At 45.9% G+C, this 18,717-nt stretch overlaps 1 protein-coding gene across 3 annotated transcripts in view; it reads left to right on the forward strand.

Moving 5' to 3' along the window:
* Nucleotides 1-18,717, forward strand: part of LOC122562421 (solute carrier family 2, facilitated glucose transporter member 11-like) — an 81,856-nt gene that overhangs the window by 44,912 nt on the left and 18,227 nt on the right. For 2 of the 3 annotated variants that reach the window (XM_088000153.1, XM_088000155.1), the window contains exons 6-8: nucleotides 6,183-6,331; nucleotides 9,591-9,778; nucleotides 13,385-13,495. In XM_088000153.1, the coding sequence (XP_087856279.1) occupies nucleotides 6,183-6,331; nucleotides 9,591-9,778; nucleotides 13,385-13,495 (448 nt within the window). The remainder of the gene's footprint in view (nucleotides 1-6,182; nucleotides 6,332-9,590; nucleotides 9,779-13,384; nucleotides 13,496-18,717) is intronic. The other variant, XM_088000154.1, reaches the window with a different exon arrangement.

Consider the following 18,717-nt stretch of genomic DNA (forward strand, 5'->3'; position numbering starts at 1 on the left):
TTCAGCACCATCTCAGAATGGACAGCCAGAGCAAGGCCGAATGGAAGAGGTGATCGCACAAGTGCTGCCATCTTGTGAGAGGATGGCAGGTTCATTATCCATGGCACCCCAGCTGCTCCCGGAGAGCAGAGCCTCAGCAATGGTAGCAAGCAACTGCAGCCCAGATTGCTGGACTGTTGGGAGAGACTGAGGTGATCTGGCTTTCCAGAGCGTGTGGCAGCGAATGGAGTCTGCATTGCATCTAGCTGAGCCAGAGGCTGCACAAGCTCCATTATAGCTCCCACCAGAGCAGCGAGGTGTTCGAGGGGTTCTGCTGGTACTGAAATGGAAGCTGTGGCACTGCATCATGGCTCTGTCCACAGCTGCAGTCATGGTTTGGGCTGCCACTCACACGGGGGGAAGAATGGTCTTCTAACTGGCAGCAATCTTCTCAGCTGGACTCCTCTAACACCAACACGCACCTCATTGTGCATGCCCATTGGCATTTCCTGTACGCTACCCCATTGAAATCCTCATGTGAATCACCTGCAACACTCTAGAGAGTGGGCACATGATCTATCCCACCCTCTTGGACAGCCTGCAGCCCACATGCTGGACCTGAGTCTGCTCTAACCTTTAGAATCCCTGTAGTGTCGGCACCTGAGCTGGTGACTGCCAGTCAGTACCCCGCCAAGTCAGAGTGCTGCTTCAGTACAGCTCAGTAACATCTCCCACTGTGACAACCTGCAGAACACATTGGTGCTTCAGTAGAGGCTAATCAGGCTTCTGTGTAACTGCCCACAGCTCCTTAGTGTATAATCAACTAATCATTGTTAAATTGTTAAATCTCTGTCATGAAGATCCAGACCATCCCTCATGAGATCCACTTTGTCCCTCATGAGGATTCACCCTGTTCCTCATGAAGATCTACTCTGTCCTACATGAAGATTCACACCATCCCTCATGGAGATACACTTGGTCCCTCATGAGGATCCACTGTGTCCCTGATAAGGATTCACATTGACCTGGCAGAAGTTCTTGGGAATCCGAAATGAGAAAACGAGAACTGGAAGATGAACAAGGGGATTGGGGAGTGGGAGAAGGGGCAGTTGGATAGAAAGGGGTCCACGGTCACACAACCTGCAGCTTGCATTTTCTGTCAGATGGCAGGGTAAAGGTGTAATGAAATTCTGGAAGGTCCAATGCCGAATCATCTTGACTGGTCTGGGCAGCACCAATCTCTGCCTCAAGGCGGCCACCGTGTTCTGGGTCACTTCCAGCAGGATGTAACTATCCCCATCAGTTCTGCTGTGCTCCCTGCAGTTATGCCCTCCATCCTGCCCTGCAAAAGAGAGGAAATAATATCCATTGTTGTGTTGCACAGTGTTTAGGTGAAGATTTCTGTTGCTGTTCTGTTTATGGAGCAGCAGGATGAGTGTGAGGTTTATATGTGAGTGTTGGGGGAAAGGATTGGGTGATTGTCAGGGCCTGAGTGTAGTTGGGTGGGTGAGAGGGCTGAACTGAGCAGTATGAGAGTCTGGTCATGCCGTGAACTGGAAACACCATGGGTATATACATTCACTGAGCTTGTTCACCTGCGGGAAGTGATTGAGCTTCTTGTAGCACTGTGACCATATTCCTGGGACCCGACACCAATGTGTTAATCTCTCTGGCCAGCTACAGTCATCCCTGGAACAGGCAGTGGTGTTCTGGTAATGTCACTTGGATTAGTAACCTGGAGCTCTCAGGATGACGTGATGGGCACATGGATTTTAATCCCATCATAGCAGACAGACAAGTTTGAATTCAATAAAGATTTGGAATTTTATGGGCGGCTCAGTGGTTAGCACTGCTGCCTCACAGCGCCAGGGACCCAGGTTCAATTCCACCCTTGAGCCTCTGTGTGGAATTTGCACATTCTCCCTGTGTCTGCGTGGGTTTCCTCTGGGTGCTCCCACAGTCCAAAAATGTGCAGGTTAGGTGGACTAGCCATGGGAAATGCAGGGTTACAAGGACAGGGTAGATGGTTTAGATGGGATGCCCTTTGGAGGGTTAGTGCAGACTTGATGGGCTGAATGGCCTGCTTCCACATTGTAGGGATTCCATGATTCTTTCTGTGAATGCTCCTCAAAATCATCCTGGCCTGCCAGAAACACTGCGCCTCACGTCCCCTCGTGGCTTCCTGGTGTAAGACCTTCTGTTTTTCAGCCGAGACTGTGAAGGGACTCACTCCTTCCTTTGACGTGTTTTTCATTCCTGTCAATCCCTGCAACAACAGGAGCCTGTCTTTATGACAGATACTGGGGACTCAAAGTGAGTGAATCCCCACAGGAGGATAAAACTGCAGAAGGGAGCTGAAAAAAGGAAATTAGGAAAGCAGCAGAAAAAAGGAAAATCCACAAGGGTTTTCAAGGATACAATAAAGAAGACAATAACTAGGGAAAGATGGTGGCCCTTTAGGCACTATGGAGGTAATCTGTGTGTGGATCTAAAAGACATGGGCACAGCTCACAGTCTTCTCAATTGATACAGGTATGGACAAGGTGAAAGACCTTGAAATATTAGAAGAAATTAACAGATAGAGAAAGAGGGAGAGAGAGGAGGTAGACGCAGATTTAAAATGAGGATAAATTCACAAGCCCAAATTTGCTGTATTGCAGGCTGTTGACATAGCAAGGCAGGAGATACCAGGGACCCTGTTAATAACCTTCGAACCCTAAAACTGCTGAGGTAACAGTGGCTGAAGGACCTGAACTTAAGGGAATTTATATTTGCCAGGATTTGGTGTTGGAGAAGCTGTTAGGTCTGAAGATTGATAAGTCTCCGGGGCCTGATGGTCTGCATCCCAGGGTACCGAAGGAGGTGGCTCGGGAAATCGTGGATGCGTTGGTGATTATTTTCCAGAGTTCAATAGATTCGGGGTCGGTTCCTGAGGATTGGAGAGTGGCTAATGTTATACCACTTTTTTAAGAAAGGTGGGCGAGAGAAAGCAGGTAATTATAGACCAGTTAGTCTGACCTCAGTGGTGGAAAGATGCTGGAGTCTATTATAAAGGATGAAATTACTGCACATCTGGATAGTAGTAACAGGATAGGACAGAGTCAGCATGGATTTATGAAGGGGAAATCATGCTTGACTAATCTTCTTGAATTTTTTGAGGATATAACTATGAAGTTGGACGAGGGAAATCCAGTAGATGTAGTGTACCTGGACTTTCAGAAAGCTTTTGATAAAGTCCCACACAGGAGGTTAGTGAGTAAAATTAGGGTGCATGGTATTGGGGGCAAAGTACTAGATTGGATTGAAAATTGGTTGGCTAATAGGAAACAAAAGGTAGTGATAAACGGCTCCATTTCGGAATGGCAGGCAGTGACCAGTGGGGTACCGCAGGGATCCGTGCTGGGACCACAGCTTTTTACAATATATGTTAATGATATAGAAGATGGTATCAGCAATAACATTAGCAAATTTGCTGATGATACAAAGCTGGGTGGCAAGGTGAAAAGTGATGAGGATGTTAGGAGATTACAGGGTGACCTGGACAAGTTAGGTGAGTGGGCAGATGCATGGCAGATGCAGTTTAATGTGGATAAATGTATGGTTATCCACTTTGGTAGCAAGAACAGGAAGGCAGACTACTACCTCAATGGAATCAATTTATGTAAAGGGGCAGTACAGAGAGATCTGGGTGTTCTTGTACACCAGTCAATGAAGGCCAGCATGCAGGTACAGCAGGTAGTGAAGAAGGCTAATAGCATGCTGGCCTTCATAACAAGAGGAATTGAGTATAGAAGCAAAGAGGTGCTTCTGCAGCTGTACAGGGCCCTTGTGAGACCACACCTGCAGTTCTGGTCTCCAAATTTGAGGAAAGACATTCTGGCTATTGAGGGAGTGCAGCGTAGATTCACGAGGTCAATTCCTGGAATGGCAGGATTACCGTACACTGAAAGACTGAAGCGACTGGGCTTGTATACCCTTGAGTTTCGAAGACTGAGAGGGGATCTGATTGAGACATATAAGATTATGAAAGGATTGGACACTCTGGCAGTAGGAAACATATTTCCGCTGATGGGTGAGTGCCGAACCAGAGGATACAGCTTAAAAATACGGGGTAGACCATTTAGGACAGAGCTCAGGAGAAACTTCTTCACCCAGAGAGTGGTGGCTGTGTGGAATGCTCTGCCCCAGAGGGCAGTGGAGGCCCACTCTCTGGATTCATTTAAGAAGGAGTTGGATAGAGCTCTCCAAGATATTGGAATCAAGGGTTATGGAGATAAGGCAGGAACAGGATACTGATTAGGAATGATCAGCCATGATTATATTGAATGGCGGTGCAGGCTCGAAGGGCTGAATGGCCTACTCCTGCACCTATTGTCTATTGTCTATTGAAATGCAGCAGGTCTAGCAGTATCTGTGGGAAGAAAGCAGAGTCAATGTTTCCAGTCTGGCGCCCTCCACATCGGAACAGACCTGCTGAAATTCTCCTGCAATTTCTCCAGCAATTGCATTTCTTTATTTTAACCTTCAAATCCTCTCTGGCCATGGCTGAGGGTCCAGAAGCCTGGAGCACTGATAATGTTGTCCCATTATTGAAAAAGAGAGGAAGGTGCAGACCAGGAAATCGCCGGCTAACCCCAGAGGTAGGGAAGTTATTCCAAAGGATTCTGAGCAACAGAATATATCTGCACTCGGAGAGATGCGCATCAATTGGAGCGGTCAGTGTGGACTTGTTAAAAGACAGTGGTATTTGACAAATTTGATTGAATGTTTTGTGGGTGTGTCCAGGAGTGTTGTTGGGGATTATGCAATTGATGGAGTCTACATTGATTTTAGCAAGACTTTTGGTGAGGTCTCTCATGGCAGACTGATCAAGAAAGTAAGCGGCAATTGGATCCAAGGCAGAGTGGCACATAATTGGCTGAGAGGCTTGAAGCAGAGGATGATGGTAGAGGGGAGTTTCTGTGACTGGAAATCTGTTTCTGGTGGGGTCCCACAGGGCCCAGTGCTGTTTGCCACGTACATGAATGATTTTGATTTAAATGCAGGGGACATGATCCAGGCATGTGAAGACAACATGAAAATGGACCAGGTGGTATTTAGCGAGGAAGATAGTCATTAACTGCAGAGGAATATCGATGGACTGGTCAGCTGGGCAGAGGAGTGGCAAATAGAATTCAACCTGTAAAAGTGTGAGGTGATGCACTTGTGGAGGGCTAACAAAGGTGAGAGATTACACTATAAATGGTAGAACCCTCAAAGGCACTGAAAGTCACAGAGACCTTGGCGTGCATATCTCTGAACGTGGCAGGGCAGGTAGATAAGTTGGTTAAGAACACACGCAGGATACTTGCCTTTATTAGCCAAGGCGCAGAATACAAGAGCAAGGAGATAGTGATGGAACCTTAGAAACACTTGCCAGGCCCCAGCTGGAGTACTGTGTGCAGTTCTGGCCACGACATTATTGAAAGGATGTGATTGCACTAGAGAGATTACAGAGGAGATTCACCAGGATGTTGACTGTGCTGGAGGGTCTGAGCTATGAGGAAGGATTGAAGAGGCTGGAGTTGTTTTCCTTGGAGCAGCAAAGTTTGGGGGGGGAGTCTGATAGAGGGGTTTAGATTATGAAGGATATAGAGTGGGAGGCAATGTATTCACTAGTAGGGGAGTCAATAACCGGGGGAAGAGATTGAAGCTAAGAGGTAGAAGGCTAAGGGGAGAGTTAAAGGTTCTATTTTTCTCCTCAGAGAGCTATGGGTCGAAAAGTGTGGTGCTGGAAAAGCACAGCCGGTCAGGCAGCATCCAAGGAGCAGGGGAGTCGACATTTCAAGGTCTTCATCAGGAATGAGTTTATGCTCAAAACATCGATTCTCCTGCTCCTCGGATGCTGCCTGACCTGCCTGTGCTTTCCCAGCAACACACTCATCGACTCTGATCTCCAGCATCTGCCGTTCTCACTTTCTCCTAAGAGAATTCTGGGTGTCTGGAACTCACTGCCTGAGAGGATGGATGTGTTACTTGGCTCCAATTTTTACTAGGTTATGACAGATTTCACTTCAAAAATACTTGTTTGGTGGTAAATGCTTTGGGATCGAACGAAATGCAGAGGAATAAAAAAACTTATTTAAGACAGTGGTTCTGGGTCACACTGAAGCCAGGTTGGTCTGGAAACTAATCTTGCTGCGCATTTCTCTGTTCCTCTCCAGGCAAATTCTAGGTGATGAAAGTACCTGGCACTTACTGCTGGCCTTCAGTGGATTGCCTGCTCTGATACAGCTTATCACATTGCCATGGTTCCCGGAGAGCCCTAGATATCTACTCATGGAGAAAGGAGATACAGCCCTCTGCATCGATGGTCAGTGCAAATACAGGCAGATGCCTACTTGGCCATATACTTTTCAAGCTGAGCTGGTGGTTTATTACTGTGTAGACCCAGACATCTGGGTGTAGTTTCACTGGCTATGTTACAAAGATATCTATTAAGGTAAATCAGACAAAGGCGAATTAGGATGGTTTTGCAGATATTCGGCCTAATTGCTGGATTAACCTGAAGTTTTATAAAAAGGGAGAGGAAATTTTGATGTTTGATGATTCTATAAAAAGAGGGATATTGATTAAGGATTCATTGTCTCTTCCTCTGAAGGCAATTGGAACACGAAAGATAGAGAAGAGGCCGCTGATCAGTTGTATGGCAGTGAACCCAAACTCTCTCCCCCATGAGCCCACTTGGGCGATTAAAAATAGTCAAGACCTGTACAAGAGATCTTGACATCAGAGCTGGAAGCCCGCGGGTAGGGGGATTCAGGCACAGGCAGACATAGCACAGCACACATTCATCCTTCTGATTCTCTCTCACTCTCACTCTTACCCTCACTCTCCCTCACACACTCTCTCCCTCACACACTCTCTCCCTCACACACTCTCTCCCTCACATGCTCTCTCCCTCACACCCACTCCTCACTCACACACTCTGTCCCTCACATGCTCTCTCCCTCACATGCTCTGTCCCTCACACATGCTCTCCCTCACATGCTCTCTCCCACACACGCTCTCTCCCTCACACGCTCTCTCCCTCACACGCTCTCTCCCTCACACGCTCTCTCCCTCACACGCTCTCTCCCTCACATGCTCTCTCCCTCACACGCTCTCTCTCTCACACGCTCTCTCCCTCACACACCCTCTCCCTCACACTGTCTCCTCACTCACTCACACACACACCCACTCTCTGTCATGCTCTTTCACACACTCTCACACACACTTGCTCACAGTCATTCATACTCCTGCATTCTCTCGCACTTATTTACACTCATTCTCATTCACCCTCACTCTCACACCGTCTCACAGTCACACACACACTCTCATTCACATTCTCTCACACTCACTCACACTTTCTCACACTCTTTCCCACACTGACTCACACTCATGGACACTCTCTCAACATTCTCTCAGACTCTTTCTCACACAATCTCTTACACTTACTCTCCATCAAAATACTTCCTCACACTCTCATATTCATTCATCACATTCTCTCTCTGTTTTCAATACTCTCACATTCTCTCTACTTTTTCCATATGTACTCAACTTATTCAAACTCTCTGTCTGTGTCTGTCACAGATGCTTACACATGCCCTCTCACACTCACTCATTTGAACATACTCTCCTCACTCACTCACACATACTGTTACATCTACTCCATTACTCACACTCAGTCTGACACAGATACTCACTTACTCTCATTCTCTCTTAGTCATTCACACATTCTCTCTCAAACTGGGATGGCGCCTGCATCAGGGAGTGGGCATGGGGATGGGAGTTGGTCAGGGGGCACAGAGACGCAAGAGCCATTTGCAATGGTTAGAGTAGTCTTCAACCGAACAGTTCAGGACAAGGGGCAGATGAGCAAGGACAGAGGAACATCACTGATTCTTTCACATCCTAATGGGCCAAAGATTGCCGTTGTTCAGAGTGACAGTGATCCTCAGCTGTCCACAAGGATGGTCTGAGTCAGATCGGCTGTTCTGGGGCACTGACCATCTCGACTGTCTGGCGTTCGGCCAGTGAGCCTGACCCTGATGTTGAACCCTTCTGTAATTGCTCTATTGAGCCTTGCCTCACTCCACAGCGACCATTGTAGGTTTGGGGATCATGATGCCCAGATTTCATCAAACGAAGCCCACTGGAATCCCGTGCACGGTTCAGGAAGCCCTGATCCAAGGAAACAGGTTCCCACCCAAAGTCAGTTGCTAGGTAAGAAACCTCCTTATAGCGTTATGTCAGCACCTACAGCACATGGACTGAGTGATGTGAATAGGCAGCTCCCCACCAGCTTCTCAGGGGCAATTAGGGATGGACAACAACAACCTGGACTGCCAGGAATGTTCACATCCCGTGAAACGAGAAAAAGTGATATGAAGAGAGCTTTAAAAAAGTCTAAAGTGTAAGGAAGAGCTCAGCCAGAATACTTCACATCTTAAAATGGAAACAAAGTCACATTTATGGCACAGGTTTTTAATCTGATTTGTTCAATGTATCACAATAAATAACCAACAGTTACACCATGATGTTGACACCATACCCCTTTTGATTACCCTTAACAGCTATGTTCTTGAATAGTGAGACTGTCCACAGTAAGGTGGTATAAAGCTGGTCACCTTCACTGGTACACATTGCGAGAGGTTTTGATATGCCCTCCATTAACTTCTACTCCCAGCGTGGTCACATGAGCACCTGAAATGTTTGAGATTTGGGTTGACCATTCACTGGGGTTAATTGCTGTGTCACTCTGTGATTGCACTATATACTGGAGTTCACACCGTCATGGCGCCAGAATTTCATCATTTAATCTCTTCCAATGAGCTTTGATGAGCTAAGGGCATCACTAGCGAGGCTTGAACAGAGTGTGTTACCATTCCAGAGGAAGGTAGGAGTCAACCATGTGGCTGTGAATTTGGAGTTACATGAATGAGCAAGATGGTTTTTACAACAACCAATGGTCATTGGGATGGCCACCATTACAGTGATGAGTTTTATGTTAAATTTACCACGTTTAATTTCTCCTGGATGCAATGATGGGATTTGAACATGCCGTTTTTAGTCAGGAACATGCCCAGTACACCATTTCCTCTTCAGGGCTTAATTTTACCAAGTGTATAATGTTGTGTATTACTTTCTCATGGCGTTTGCAAATGTTTTAGACATTGTTAGGAGTATGTGCTGCTGACGGTGATATGATTACAGTTGATGAAGCCCCTGGGGAAAGTGAGCAGTGTGATATGCCCTTACCTCCTTGAGCTAATGGTCCCTGTTTAAATAGATGAGGAAACAGGTTCTTTACAAACTAATACCATTGAACCTCACAATACAGACTGGAGGCATTTGGTTCATCATACCTCTGCAAGATTTTTGAAAGATGGACTAATGGATGTCATATGCAGAACTCTAGAGGGACCAGCATTAAACTGCACTGACCGTGTATTTATTCAAAAGTACCAACGGTTACAGCAAACTGCCCTCTTATGTCAGTGACCACATTGACTCTTTCTTGAACAGGCAGCTGTTTTAAGAAGGAGCATTCATTCCAATTCATTGTCTGTGTGATTTCCCTTCCCTCAAAGCTCTACGAAGACTGTGGGGTCCGGGCGACTTCACAGAGGAGGTTGGAGACATGTTGGCAGAAAGATCGCAGATGCAGGGAGGAAGCAAAAACAACCTCGTACAGCTAGTCAGAGACAAAACGATACGATGTCAGCTCCTAACGTCCGTGGCTGTCAGTGCTGGTATGCAGCTAAGTGGCATCAATATTGTAAGTATCATGTTAGCCTTCAACTGTCTTCCCGTGCAATAGTTCCATTGTCGTTCCATTCTGCTCCAAGAGGCATTAGTGACCAGGGAGCTGTCAATGTCTCTAACACAGACCAAGTTTGATGTATCAATCCTATGGGAGGGTGCGTTCAATAAAATCAAGGAGAACTAAAATAGCACGACTACAGTAAAGTGTTGGTCTCTGCTGTGTAGGACAAGTACATGCGAGAGTGCTGATGATTTACTGTACAATATCTTTCTGTTTTTACTATGGGTAGCAGCGTCTCTGTAGAAAGGATAGAGCAGGTGGGGAATGGGCAAATCTCTCTTGCCCCTCCTTGTGGAAGATTTTGGAATGACACAGGTTGGAGTTTGGAAGAGGATGTTTGCAGTCTGATGGCAGCTTCCGTGAGCAGAAGGTGAACTGAAAGGAGTGCTGGGAACCCCCGGCTCTAACAATGAACCCCAAAAATGTGATAAAATCAATCACTGGAGATATTGGAAGGTGCTGACCACAATCTTCACGTGTGTCAACAGGCAGTTCTCCAGCCTTGTTACTGCTACTGGAAATATCAATTGGGCCAGTGGGCTGAGGAGTGGCAGATGGAGTTTAATCTGGATGAATGCGAGGTATTGCATTTTGGTAAATCAAACAAGGGCCTGGGGCAGTGTTGGAGAACAGACAGACCCAGGGGTTCAGGTACATAATTCTTTGAAATTCACATCATGGATAGGTTAAATTAGTTTTTTTTAGATTAGATTCCCTACAGTATGGAAACAGGTCCTTCACCCCTACAAGTCCACACCGACCTTCCGAAGAATAACCTACCCAGGCCCATTCCCCTACCCTATATTTACCCCTGACTTAAAGCATCTCACACTATGAGCAATTTAGCATAGCATGCACATCTTTGGATTGTGGGAGGAAACCAGAGCACCCAGAGGAAACTCACACAGACACGGGGAGAATGTGCAAACTCTACACAGACAGTCACCCAAGGCTGGAATCGAACCCAGGTCCCTGGCGCTGTGAGGCAGCAGTGCTGGTTAAGAAGGTGTTTAGCACGCTTGCCTTCATTGCTCAGATGTTTGAGTATAGGAGCCATGTCGTGGTTGTACAGGACATTGGTGAGGCTTCCGCTGCAGTACTGTGTCTAGTTCTGGTCACCTTGTTATAGGACGTAAATTATTAAATAGAGAAGGTTCAGACAAGATTTACCAGGATATTGCCAGGAATGGAGGGCTTGAGTTATAAGGAGAGGCTGGATAGGCTGGGATGTTTTCCACTGGAGGGTAGGAGCCTGTGGGGTGATTTTATAGAGGTTTATAAAATCATGAGGGGCATCAATAAGGTGAATAGCAAAGGTCTTTTCTCTAGGGTGGGGGAATTCAAAACCAGGGGGGCATATATTTTAAGGTGAGAGGAGAAGATTTTAAAAAGGACCTGAGGAGCAACGTTTTTGCACAGAGAGTGGTTTGTATGTGGGGAAGTGCTGGATGCAGGTTACACCATTTAAACATTTGAATAAGTACATAGATAGGAAAGGTTTGGAGGAATATGAGCCAAGCTCAGGCAGGGGGAACTAGTTTAGTTTGGGATTATCGTTGGCAATGACTGGTTGGACCAAAGGGTCTGTTTCTGTGCTGCATGACTCTATGCTGCACCCATTCCTGCTTCCCCTCCCCCACTCACAGCAGGGTAGTTAGTCACCTGCACCTCAAAGGTGGTTGGAAGCTGAAGAAACTCACCAATATCCTTCACCAGAAAGGAGGAGGAAGTTCTGTTGTGGTTGGTGCAGGATGAACATTGATAGAAGGACAGGGTCTATTAGTCTTCAAACCTCTACTCTCTTCTGCCCATCCCACCCTCCCTGGTTTACATATCTGCTTCAGTAAAGGTCATATCCCATTCAGTGCCTTCTGTGAAACATAATAATATCATGGAGGAGCTCTGCCGCCTGTGTGCCTACCCACTGGACAATGCTGCAGTGAGTGCTCAATGAATGAGGTGTATGGCACTCTGCTTCTGGTAGAAAGTGTGGACTGCAGATGCTGGAGATCAGAGTCGAGAGTGTAGTGCAGGAAAAGCGCAGCAGGTTAGGCATGAGAAGCAGGGGAATCAACGTTTCAGGAAGGGCTTATGGCCGAAACGTCGATTCTCCTGCTTCTCGGATGCTGCCTGACCTCCTGCGCTTGATACTGCTTCTGGTATTTGTTATAGAGTCGTACAGCACGGCCACAGTCACACAGAAAGTGGAAGTCTCACCTCAGTGTAAGCCCTGACATGGAGAAACTGCCCCAGACAGCATGCAAGTCACAGTAACTGACCTTGCTTACATGTATGATCCTTTGACATTCACTCATTTTGGCATCACATACGGAAAAGTAAAGACCAGAAGGCGGCCCAGAGATTATAAGTAATTTGTGGCTCCAGCCTGCAGCTTTGAGATGTGTCAAAACAACAGCTCTGAATGCTTTAGGTGTTAAAGCAACGGCTGCGTTTCACCCTCTGACCATCCCACCAATCTCAAAGTGTGACAATAGAACTGCACGGTTTGTTGACCGTAGAACAGAGGGCCATCACATTCAATTCACAGCAGCCGCCACTTCCTGGGCCATTCACCTTTATGTAAAAAGATTCATTTGCAAAACTGAACACTCTTCTCAGTGTGACTGAATGCAAAATACCCATTCTCCTAAATAACTGTAATATTATAAAGTTAAAAGTCACACAACGTCAGGTTATAGTCCAACAGGTTTATTTGGAAGCACTAGCTTTCGGAACTACCTGATGAAGGAGCGGCGCTCTGAAAGCTAATGCTTCCAAACTAAACCTGTTGGACTATAACCTGGGGTTGTGTGTGATTTTTAACTTTGTACACTCCAGTCCAACACTGGGACCTCCAAATCATGTAATATTATACTGACACTTCAGGAGGACAACTCTCATTACTATGGGACTGTCTTATCAACTCATGAGACAGCGTAATTCTGCTGTGACTGTTTGAACTAGAAAACAAGGAAATATGGGTCCAAGCTCACATATTTCACATTCATGAAGGTCAAATGACCATGGGGCACCAAGGCACTATGGAAGCACCACATGTCCAGGACATGGGGACACACATCTGATGGATGAGGCCCAGATGCAGCTTACTAGCCCACCAGCAGGGACCAGGCACAACCTGGGCTGGTTAATCCACTGACCCTGGATGAGAACAATCTCTGGGGCCTGCAAGAAATTGGAATTAGGCCTTGCTACTTGCCCCCTCCACTCGCCCACCCCTTTAGGCCCAGGCTCATCAAGAAAGTAGCCATCTTTAATCCATAACTTGGCCTGCTAAAAATCCAACACTGAAAGTGGTCACCTTTGACCAACAGAATCTTTCGGGATTTTGAGGTAAATTTTCAACTTGCTGACTAGCTATAAAACTGGCAATGCCAATTATCTGTCCATTATTGAACATGACCAGTTTTATAGCAGATCGGAAAACTAATCAACTTGCATATGTTTGTCTAAAGAGACGATTACAAATGAGTAAAAATTGAATGCTATTTAAAGAAAGTGTCTGCACAAAGTATTCTCATAGGCTTTCCTGTTTTCCAGATCTACTTTTATGCCTCTGATGTTTATCATCAACTTGGAATCTCCAAGGGTAATATCCCCTTCGTAGGAATAGGAGCAAGTGGGATTGAATTGTTGACTTCAATGATGTGTGTAAGTAAGTTGGTTTAGCGTGGATCACTATTTACTGAGGATCAAAGGCTAAAAAGAAAAATGTATATCCCTCGGCTCCAAAATGAGAGTCATAGAGTTCTACAGCATGGAAACAAACTCTTTGCCAACCAGATATTCTAAATTAATCTAGTCCCATTTGCCAGCATTTGACCCATCTCTCTAAACATCCAGGTGCCTTTTAAATGTCGTGATTACACCAGCCTCTACCACTTCCTCTGGCAGCTCATTCCATTCACACACCACCCTCTGTGCGAGAAAGTTCTCTTTTAAAGGTCCCTTTTATAGCTTTCCCCCTCTCACACTAAACCTATGCCCTCTAGTTTTGGACTCCCCTACCCTGGGGAGTTAGACCTTGGCTATTCACCCTATCCTATGCCATCCATGATTTTATAAACCTTTATTGGGTCACCCCTCAGTTTCTGACGCTCCAGAAAAAAAATGCCCCAGCCTGTTCAGTCTTACCCTATCGCTCAAAACCTCCAACCCTGGTAACATTCTTGCAAATCTTTTCTGAACCCTTTCAAGTTTCACAACATCCTTCGTTTGGCAGGGAGACCAGAATTGAATGCAGTATTCCAAACGTCGCCTAACCAATTCTGGGTACAGTTGCAACATGACATCTGAACTCCTATACTGAATGCACTGATGAATAAAGGCCTGTGTACAAACACCTTCTTCATTATCCTGTCTACCTGTGACTCCACCTTCAAGGGATTGTACACATGCACTGTCTGCTTGGCAACAGTCCCCAGGACCTTACCATTAAGTGCCTAAGACCTGCTCTGATTTGCCTTTCCAAGACACAAACCCCATACAGCATTGTTACTGAAGGGGGAAGAAATTCCTTCTGCACCTTTGCCTGAGTATACATCAGGAGGACAGCATCGGAAACTGGCTCCATCCAAATAGTCATGTACCTACATGCATCTTGGATTTCTAAAGACGACTGGCTCGAGAAAAGGGCAAGTTCTGACTGCAAGCTTTCAATCTTCCTTGGTTATGGGACGGGAATGATGTGACTGTTACACCCCCTGTTTGTTGAAGGGAAATCAGCGTAATGTAAATGGTGGGAAAACTATCCGTTGTCAAAGGCAACATTAATTGGCTTCTGGTTGTACAAAGCTTGAATATTGTTGAAAAGATGGACATACTGATAAAGTTTATTTTTAATCTAGCATTTATTAAGACAAACAAAAGGCTATTTATTCATTTTATAATGTTACAATGATTTATACTACAGAAGAAAATTGGTAATGATTGCACCAAAATTGGAGGTGGAGTGGACAACGAAGAAGGTTGTCCTCAGAGTACAACAAGACCTTGATCAGATGGGCCAATGGGCTGAGGAGTGGCAGATGGAGTTTAATTCAGATAAATGTGAGGTGCTGCATTTTGGAAAAGCAAATCAGAGCAGGACATATACACTTAATGGTAAGGTCTTAGGAAGTGTTGCTGAACAAAGAGACCTTGGAGTGCAGGTTCATAGCTCCTTGAAAGTGGAGTTGCAGGTAGATAGGATAATGAAGAAGGCATTTGGTATGCGTTCCTTTATTGGTCAGAGTATTGAGTACAGGAGTTGGGAGGTCATGTTGAGGCTGTACAGGACATTGGTTTGGCCACTTCTGGAATATTGCGTACAATTCTGGTCTCCTTCCTATCAGAAGGATGTTGTGAAACTTGAAAGGGTTTGGAAAAGATTTATTAGGATGTTACCAGGGTTGGAGGAATTCAGCTATAGGAAGAGGCTGAATAGGCTGGGACTATTTTCCCTGGAGTGTTGGAGGCTGAGGGGTGACTGTATAGAACTTTATAAAATCATGAGGAGCGTGGATAGGGCAAATAGATAAGATCTTCTCCTTAGGGAGTCCAGCATTAGAGGTATAGGTTTAGTGTGAGAGGGGAAAGATATAAAAGGGACCTCAGGGGCAACCTTTTCACGCAGACGGTGGCATGTGTATGGAATGTGCTGCCAGAGGATGTGATAGAAACTGGTACAATTACAACATTCAAAAGGCACTTGGATAGTATGTGAATAGGAAGGGTTTAGAGAGATATGGACCAAGTGCTGGCACATGGGACTAGATTAGTTTGGGATATCTGGTCGGCATGGACGAGTTGGACTGAAGGGTCTATTTCCGTGCTGTACATCTCTATGACTCTATGATTGGTTGGAGGGTTGCTTCTAACTGCCTGAGGTGTTGCTATGGAGAAAGTAAAGGGAAACTACAGACTTCCTGGTTTTCTGGGTAATTCAACAAGGCACAAGGCTTGCACATAATGCTTTCTGTTTGCAGAGAACAGATCCCTGTGTATGACTGCCACCTCCAACAAATACCAACAAACCTGTTACAAATTCAACTGATTATTTTAAATCGTTAATGTAGCTACTAACACATTTAGGATTGTTTAACAAGTGCTGCCTGATTGTGGAATTACATGTGACAGTGCACACTTTAATTTGCATTTTGCAAACATGTGCTTGTTGAGTCTGGTATCTATCTGCTCTGAGCAACTGAAGGAACATACTGTTTGATTCAATCAGCTTCCTTAATCTGTTGCTCAAATCTTTGGGGCATTTTGCTTTTCCAGGCTGATGGGAGGTGGCGTGTGCATTCATTGGTCCAAAAGTGACTGTCTTTAGCCTGTTTTTGAGCTTATACAATAGACAGTGAGCAATGATTTGATCAAGGTAGTTATTTCATGATATGATTGTATTGCTCTTGAAGTATAACTTGTTTGGAATTTGGCACTCTTGCGTTTGTCCTGATGAGTACAAGATGAAAGACCTCAGCAACACATCTCTCTTTTCAGGAATACAAAGTTAATGCTCACGTAGAGAAACATGGGTTAGCTGAAGGTCAACTGTGTCTTTCTTAGTCATTTAACTGAGTTCTTTGATTGAGCTAATAAAGGGAGTTGTTGTATGTATGGGCTTTCAAGAAGTATTGTTCAAAGTACCACATAATAAGTTTTTTTCAGTAATATCAGAAGCCCCTGGAGTCTCAAGAGTTGGGGGCTTCAGTGAATGATTCCTAGCTGTTACTTTCTCTGAAGTTTCTCCTGATGTTGTTTTCTCCTCGATTGGGGAACTGCATATAAGATGGGATGTTCATGGGATGTTACTGTATTGGAACAGCTAATCAGTAAGAAGTACTGTATCTATTGTTCGGTTAAGTTGTCCTATAGTTAAGTTATTCTAAATTCCTCTTTCTTTTGTTTGTATTTTAACTACAGTGTTTAAATAAACTGTGCTTTGCTTAAAAAACACCCAAGGCCTCACAAGTCGTTACACAAGTTGTCTTCGGTAGCCAGGAGAAAGTGAGGACTACAAATGCTGGAGATCAGAGTCGAAGGTGTGGTGCTGGAAAAGCACAGCAGGTCAGGCAGCATTGGAGGAGCAGGAAAGTCAATGTTTCGGGCATAAGCCCTTCATCAGGAATGTGGGGTGGGGGAAGGGGGCTGAGAGATAAAAAAGGAGGGTGGGGGTGGGGCTGAGGGGGAAGGTGGATGCAGTTGGGGGGGCTGATGGTGATAGGTCAGTAGAGAGGGTAGAGCAGATAGGTGGGAATGAGGACGGACAGGTAGGTCAGGTCAAGAGGGCGGTGCCATGTTGGAGGGTTGGGTCTGGGATGAAGTGGAGGGAGGGGAGATGAGGAAACTGGTGAAATTGATGTTGATATTGTGTGGTTGGAGGGTGGCCAGGCGGAAGATGAAGCCTTTGTTCTCCAGTTGGCGGGTGGCTTTGGTTTGGTGGTGGAGGAGGCCCAGGATTTGCCAGTTCAGCACCTCGACATTATGACCTCTCTTCAAAAAAAAAACAGGACACAATAACTTTTTAAACTGACACATTTTCACATGCCGGCTGATAAGGTGCCGGACAAAACAAAGTTTGCTGTAACTTAGGCTATCGCCTCCCTGATATATTGGCCATCGTCTAACCAATAAAGTACAGACACGTTATTAACACAAGAGCCTAACTAATCAGCAGTACGTTTCTGATCATATCCCATCCTCCAGTAGATATGGTCACTTCTCACCTCTTCCAGTTATCAATGCTCCAGAATTTGGGTAGATTATATTACTCAAAATGTAGTGGTCTAGCAACTCTTTAAAGGTAACAACTACTTTTTTCAGTGTAAAGCTGTACTTGGTATAAGAACCCCACTGGTCCTCACCTACCACCCCACCAATCTCCATGTTCAGCGCATCATGCGCCGTCATTTCCGCCACCTCCAAACGGACCCCACCACCAAGGATATATTTCCCTCCCCTCCCCTATCAGCATTCCGTAAAGACCACTCCCTCCGTGACTCCCTTGTCAGGTCCACACCCCCCACCAACCCAACCTCCACTCCCGGCACCTTCCCCTGCAACCGCAGGAGGTGCAAGACTTGCGTCCACACCTCCCCCCTCACCTCCCTCCAAGGCCCCAAAGGAAACTTCCATATGCGCCACAGATTCACCTGCACCCGATGTGGCCTCCTCTATATTGGGGAGACAGGCCGACTACTTGCGGAGCGTTTCAGAGAACACCTCTGAGACACCCGGACCAACCAACCCAACCACCCTGTGGCTCAACATTTCAATTCCCCCTCCCACTCCACCAAGGATATGCAGGTCTTTGGACTCCTCCATCGCCAGACCACAACAAAACGACGGTTGGAGGAAGAACGCCTCATCTTCCGCCTAGGAACCCTCCAACCACAAGGGATGAACTCGGATTTCACCAGTTTCCTCATTTCCCCTCCCCCCACCTTGTCTCAGTCTAATCCATCGAATTCAGCACCGCCTTCCTAACCTGCAATCTTCTTCCCGACCTCTCCGCCCCCACCCCAGTCTGACCTATCACCCTCACCTTGACCTCTTTCCACCTATCACATTTCTGACACCCCTCCCCCAAGTCCCTCCTCCCTACCTTTTATCTTAGCCTGCTGGACAAACTTTCCTCATTCCTGAAGAAGGGCTTATGCCCGAAACATCGATTCTCCTGTTCCCTGGATGCTGCCTGACCTGCTGCGCTTTTCCAGCAACACATTTTCAGCTCTGATCTCCAGCATCTGCAGACCTCACTTTCTCCTCATAAGCTTGAAGCAGGGTTTGTTAAACCAAAGAGGTCAAGTAGAGTAAAAGGTGTTTCTCTGGCGATGGGCCGGTGACCAAAAGCCACAGATTTAAAATAATTGACAGAAAGAGAGAGGAAA

Source organism: Chiloscyllium plagiosum, unplaced genomic scaffold (assembly GCF_037043375.1).
Source record: "Chiloscyllium plagiosum isolate Xiang-an unplaced genomic scaffold, Cpla_swu_hap1 HiC_scaffold_24, whole genome shotgun sequence".
NCBI classification, from domain to species: Eukaryota; Metazoa; Chordata; class Chondrichthyes; order Orectolobiformes; family Hemiscylliidae; genus Chiloscyllium; species Chiloscyllium plagiosum.